Source organism: Nymphalis io, chromosome 16 (assembly GCF_905147045.1).
Source record: "Nymphalis io chromosome 16, ilAglIoxx1.1, whole genome shotgun sequence".
Taxonomy (NCBI): domain Eukaryota; kingdom Metazoa; phylum Arthropoda; class Insecta; order Lepidoptera; family Nymphalidae; genus Nymphalis; species Nymphalis io.
This window is the reverse complement of record NC_065903.1, coordinates 5614209-5620978: the sequence shown is the minus strand read 5'-3', so window position 1 is coordinate 5620978 and position 6770 is coordinate 5614209. Positions and strand designations below refer to the sequence as shown.

The 6770-nt window shown below is 29.5% G+C and overlaps 1 protein-coding gene across 1 annotated transcript; it reads right to left on the bottom strand.

The window, feature by feature from the left end:
* Positions 1–250: 250 nt before the first annotated feature.
* On the bottom strand, positions 251–6111 carry LOC126774425 (uncharacterized). Its single transcript, XM_050495951.1, has 5 exons — positions 6032–6111; positions 3659–3708; positions 2497–2679; positions 1488–1618; positions 251–1223 (listed from the first exon to the last, which is right to left on the bottom strand). Exons 1-5 carry the CDS (start codon positions 6054–6056, stop codon positions 845–847), a joined length of 768 nt encoding a protein of 255 aa, XP_050351908.1. The 5' UTR covers positions 6057–6111; the 3' UTR covers positions 251–844.
* Between the last annotated feature and the right edge of the window lie 659 nt (positions 6112–6770).

Sequence of the window (6770 nt, the reverse complement as noted above, 5' to 3'; positions counted from 1 at the left end):
TATATGTTTTTTAATGATCTTAATATCAAAACAAATGCAAAGTTTTCGAATATTTGTCAATTTTGGCAAACCGACAATGTCCTTTATCTTTATCTGAAAAATTGTGCAACTGTACTATACTATATATAGCTTATGGTTGACTTAAAACTATCGTAATATCTCATCAGTTAAACTAGTATCATACTTTATGATATTTTAGTATGGTGTAGGTACGAAGAAATACAAATGAAAACTCATATTTTTTCAAAGTAAAGTAATATAATACAACAAATAAATTTTAATACTTAATTTAGGATCAGATGGCCGTGTGTGAAAAATGTCCCAGGATATTATTATTATTATTATTATTATTATTATAAAATTTTAAAAATCCGTTCCCTGAACATCGATTAAGAAAATAATTAATGATTTTTTTAAACTTCAATAAGCACTGGGACAACAATCGAGGATTAATGGAATAAGGGCCGTGAGATGGTCTGGGAAAGTCAATGTCGAGACCAAATCAATTACCAGAACCAATTTGCTCCAAGTTACCAAATGCAATTAAATCCGTCGATATCTGGCTGTCTCTTGTACCGTTATCAGGACTTGTGAATTGGAATCAAAATACAGGCAATCAAAATTATTCTTTAATAACTGCCTATTTGGATTTACAATGGCTTCTAAAATAATTTTTATTCTAATAATAATATTATAATCTACCGTTGATTTTATATTCTATTATGCTTATAATTTAATTTAATTTGAAAGTGTTTGCTTACAGAAAATAGTCTTGTATTGTTTTAAACGCTTTGTTTGACTGTAATTTTCAGTTTACTAGTTGCAGATTTTAATTTACAAGTCATTACAAAGATAATGCCGCAACTTCACAAAATGCAGCTTCATCTCCAATCCGCTCTGCATAAGTTTTTCCATTAAACACGAATTCCGACAGAGATACTGCCAAGTGAACTGTAAAATTTAGAGTTCTACCAATTTTCCGGGAACCTTCGGCTGTCCATATCGCTTGACAAATTTTTGGGTATGTGTCTATTGGTTTACGCATTTTTAAATGAGAATATTCCGGACCGAGATCATCAACGTTAATAGGTGTAATGGCGCCATCTTTAATTTTCCTCCCTAAATCTATCGAACATTTGCAGAGTTGTGTACCCAGGTTTTGTCTTCTGTGTTCCCGAAATGTTGCTAAAAACATGATTTCAAGACTGCAATCGACTTTGTACCTGGAATTAGTTAAAAGCTAATTAATATTATTTCAACATCAATTTAAGGCTTTAATATAAATAATTATGTAATAAAATGATTTTATTTTTAACAGTTTTTTACAATTATATACTTTTAGTTGAGAGACTTAGTGAGACAAAGTTGCGTAGTTGGTAATTGTTAAATCTATACAATGTTCATTTAGTTTTATGTGTCACCAATTACCGCGTTTATGTTTTTTTTTTGGGAATTTATCATAGTGACAAAAAAATTAATATACTCACTTTTCAAATAAATTGCACCTCCCGTCAACGTCGGCCATAAATTGTATAAGCGAGCGCGATGAAGCTTGTGTACAGCGCTCGTCGGCAAATATTTCAAAGAATGGCTTTTCTGATGCATCCGACGTTTTAACCTGTTAAAAACATGTTTACATTTTTGTCGTTTACACGATAAAGTTCTGTTTTATTTTTAAATAAAAATAAAGTGAAAGCAATTATTTTGATAGCGCACGTTGTAAAAAAACATTGAAAGTACATCCGTTACAATTTTTAACGAATTACTTACAATCTGTAGTTTATTATTGTAAAGACGTTTATTGTATTTGTTATTCACGGAAAAAGGGATTATTTGAGTTGCATTAAAATAATATTTCTCGGTAATTGTTCTTTTGCTTCATTTTTTATTTACCAATTTTTAGTTATAAGATTTTTTTAAGGCTTAAAGAATATTTATTACCATAAAGACTAACGTCACTTACATGAGAACAATGATAAACTTAAAATTAGTTATTACATTCGTCGTTACACACATTGTAACTACTAGCTTAGAACCGAATGGTCTTTTGTAAGATACGCGGCAGTCGTGTCATAAATGTGTTAAGCGAGTTTACATTTCGTTTATTTGAGGGTATTTTGTTAAAAAGTTGGACTCCTTTAAATGTGATCATTTTTTTGCCATAGTTCGTTCTTATCTTTGGTAGGACAATGAGACTATTTTATATAAATAAAAACGTAAAAATTACGAACAAGTGAGAGAGAGTGTTTTTGTAATTTTTATAGTTTTGCTCCGGAACTATCTGTCACAATATTTTTATTAATATATTTTTCATAATATTTTTTATCCATATTTTTTTAATGTAATTGATCGCACAAATCAAAATGAGACGTTGTGCTGAACCTACCTGTGACACTTGTCCCCGCGAACACAGGGCACGGGGTTGTGTTTTCTGCTCAGTGCATATTTATTGGTAACGCATAAAGATAAAATTGAAGTTAACAAAGGTGTATCTACCTGTATTTTGTTAAACGCAACTGCTACCACTTCTTCTGTCTTTACATTCACGGCAACCAACGAAACGCCGTCCAGTGCTGCATCTGCGCATAATTCGAGAAGTTCCTCGGCCGCTTTAGGATTCGTATTCACTTCTGAACCAATTGATATGGCTTCATCTTGACAGAATGCTTCCTTTATTACCTGAATTTAAACGAAAAACTATTAGTACTACAATTTCTAAAAAGTATATCAGTTAAATCTTTTTTAGCAATATTATAAATTATGCTTATTGATTATGATTATTATTATAATTATTATATTATTATATTTATTATATTGATTTATATTGATTTTATTATATTGATTATAATTATGATTATTGATAATAATTATTTATCTTTGCTGGCGTATTCTGTATAGTAATAATTATTCTTCAAACCTATTTTTATAGAACATTCTCAACAGACATATTCTCAATTCACTTACTCTCATAGTCTTTACGTGTTCTATAAAGACCTCTTTGATGTAAAATAATGGTCTCAAATACATATACATATTGTGGTTACATAATAATAGTTAAATAATAATAATCCTATCACGTCTTTGTGGACGTAAATCTCATACATTATGCCACGTGCTAATTAAGTAAGGACACAGATTACGAGATCAGTAACTCCTTAATCATCTTCCACGACAAACAGAATTTTAAAGAAGTTACTGCAACACACTGGCGACGGGTTGTCACAATTAAATTAATCTTTATACATAAACCAGACGTTAAAGCATTAATTTTTTTATTATTTGCAGAAATGAATTATTTTTTTGGTGCTTGGAATGAATTTCTTAAGAAAGTAATTGCGGATTTTATATATTTTGGTTGGTATAATTTTAATAAATGGAATTGTATAAAGTCAAAATCTAAATATTATTTATTCAATTAAGCTTAAAAAGGCTCTTTAAAATCACAAAATCAAATTAATTGAAAAGGTGCGACTGTTCGCAATATATAGATTCTACAGAAAATAATACTTTGATTTTGTTTTAGAATAAATAATAATGTTTGGTTTTATGTAACGATAAATAGAAAATGCAATTAGCTGCGACGGATCTTTGTCTTATTTTCAATTCATAATAACAACTGTACAAAGCAGTTAGCTAATGCTCCTTTATATACACTGACCTTTAATGCACCGGGAAAGGTAGTTGGTGTCAGGGATTCTATTCTATATCCTGTAAAGAAAAAAAAATTGTGTTTGGAATAAAATTACGATAATACTTCGTTAATTATATTGTACACAAGCACTTTATTTTTATAATACTATCTAGTTATGATATCAGCAGAGTTAAACAGACTGAGTTATTCTTTAACAAATAAATTTCAATATATGTACATAATTTTGCATTAATCTGAACTAGAATTTAGAAAGAATATTCCCATTATACCGTCTGCCACGCAATTTTTTCTTAGATACATTGTGTTTATTACTCATGCAGGTTGTCTCACGATGTTTTCTTTCACCGCTGAGCTGGAGATGAATTACTATAATTGCAAATTAATCACTTGAATATTCAGTAGCACTTGCCCGACTTGATTTCATTGATTCTTTGAATCTTTGGTTTAATAACCTCTGGACCATCTCGGCTCCATTGGTTTCCATCAATAGAAAAAATATGTATTGAGTTCAAATCTCATATAACACAGTTTAATACAATGAAATCGGTTGTCATATTATCGCAAAACTTAATTTATAACGAATCAAATACAATATTTACAATGTTATCAATAAATGGATCTAACAAACATATTTTTCCAGATGTTCTAGCAATCTGTATGACAATAAAAATATACTATGGTGCAATTTGGGGACCTAACTCAATAGAACAAAGCTCAAATTATCAAAGAATTTCCGATTAATCGGTTAAGGTGAACATACAAAAATAAAGAATATAAGCGATAAAAATACAACCAACTTAATATTCGTGTAAGTTAAAGTTAATCTATACACAAAAAATGATCATATTTATATAAAACATAAAGAAACATAATCATATTTATATAAGATATCTATAAAATATATTTTACATAGCTTAAAGGATTATTCATGTTTCATTAATTCAGACAAAACAATTGTTTAAGCTAACGCTTGAAATATGTTTATTTGAATGACAGACTGGCTGTTTAGAATTCATACGACGTATTTTTCGGACATCTGTTTTAAAAAGCACTTTGGACAAGACTTGAAGCTACACCGAACAATACCGCATTGTCTTGTATTGAAAACTGCTCTACTGCGAGTTCATACATATAAACATTTAGACGACAATTGCATTAAGTTTTATTCAAAACGATCTACGTTATTTTCCCATCAGTGGGGAATTGTTGAGTCTTAATATTTAAATACAGAAGTGTTAGCTCCTTATTAATTGTCTGTCGGTTAGATATAACTTGTAATAAAATTACATATGGCCATTAACTGTCATTATGGGAGAGGACAACTGTCGTGGTAGCAATTTTTAGAAAATTGGAGGAATTACCAATTATATTTTTGTATTAAAATTATTAATCGAACAATAAATAACGTAACATCGACAAAGGTGTCTTATTTCTGACCAGCTTAAACTAGTATCTATAAACCGAGATTTTTTACTGTAAATCTCTTGAAGATATTTTTATATTATTAATTATATGTTCGTAAACCATCGAGTAGAATCAGAAAAATCTTATTAAATAAATACTTTTAACAATATAGGACCAATGTATTTTATATATAAATCGTAAATGATATCATAATTGATTATATTATATCAAAATTGTTCGTGTTATTGGTGAATATATAATAGTGTGGTGTTATATTTTTAATTGTGTTCGAAGATTTTTAACATTTTCCGGTTATCTTTTAATATCGGCGTGACCAATGTTTATTCGGAAACACGGTTTTACGAAAATGTTGTCGCGTTATGTCATTATTGAATGAATTGACATGTTTATGAAAACAGCTTTAATAATATTCCAATAACATGTAGTAAATATAGTTTTTTTTTAATATTATATAGGTCAGTCGTTACATCACCAATGATCTACCAACCTAGAGAATTAAGAGGTAACACTCTTCCAACCGGAACACAGCTTGCACTCGTACGAGTACAGTACGGTATGGAACACATCAATAGTAAATATGGATGTTTGGTGGTAGAATATATTATGATAAATGGATGGAACCTACCCAGGCGGGCTTGCACAAAGCTCAACCAACAAGTAAAAGTATACACAATTTTTCAACATAACCTAATATACATATACACAACCGACCGTTCGTTTCACATACACATTACTTTAATAATGTATTTAAAATGGAACGCTGTTGTTAATTTTTAAATAATCACTTTAATCAATTTAATCTCTTATCAAGAAAAGTTTAGTTTACTGACCTGATTAACATTTCCAGGTAAAGGTTCATTAAATTATTACCAAACAATAAACTGAATTTTCTTTTGAATCCGATTATTTCAGTAATAAGTAATATTAATATCGTAATTAAAAACGAATACTTACCATTGTCTGTTATATGACAAATCATTTCTAGTAAATATTATCACAGAAACACGATACAATATGGCAGCACTTGCGCACGCGTCGCTACGAGAACAACTGATTAGGATTGAATATGGACGGTAAAGCTGGTTACACACACATACACAATAAGTCGCTTATGTTTTATCTTAGAAGTATTCGTTTATAATGACTAAGTTTTTAGTAAATGTTATAAATTGTTGAAATGCCAAAATAACTGATAAATAAAAAATCATGACAAAGGTATTAAGAGAATACTTATATTTAAATTCGTCAATTTATTTATGTAATTTTTATTTAGAAAAATGTAAATATGAGTCCAAGCTCACCTATTAACTTAATGATTAAAAACGTTTTTATAAGGTCTATTTTGGTTTTATTTTGGTTTCTTAAGGTGTATGACCTTAAGAAGGTGGCGGGCACCGACTGGATGCGAAATGCGGAGGACAGGGAGCTTTGGCGCACCTTGGGAGAGGCCTATGTATGAGCAGCGGACAATGATAGGCTGTTGATTGGATTTTGGTTTTGAGTTTTTGATTATAATAATTATTTTAAAGGGAAAATATATTTAGCATACATAGATATAAATCTTATGAGTTTGTTTTATGTTATAACATTGTAAGCGTGTGAAACGTCATTATTCATTCAAGATAAGCCTTATAGTAACCGAGCGAGTGCCTTTAATAAGAACACATACATACATATACTAACATGTAATTCT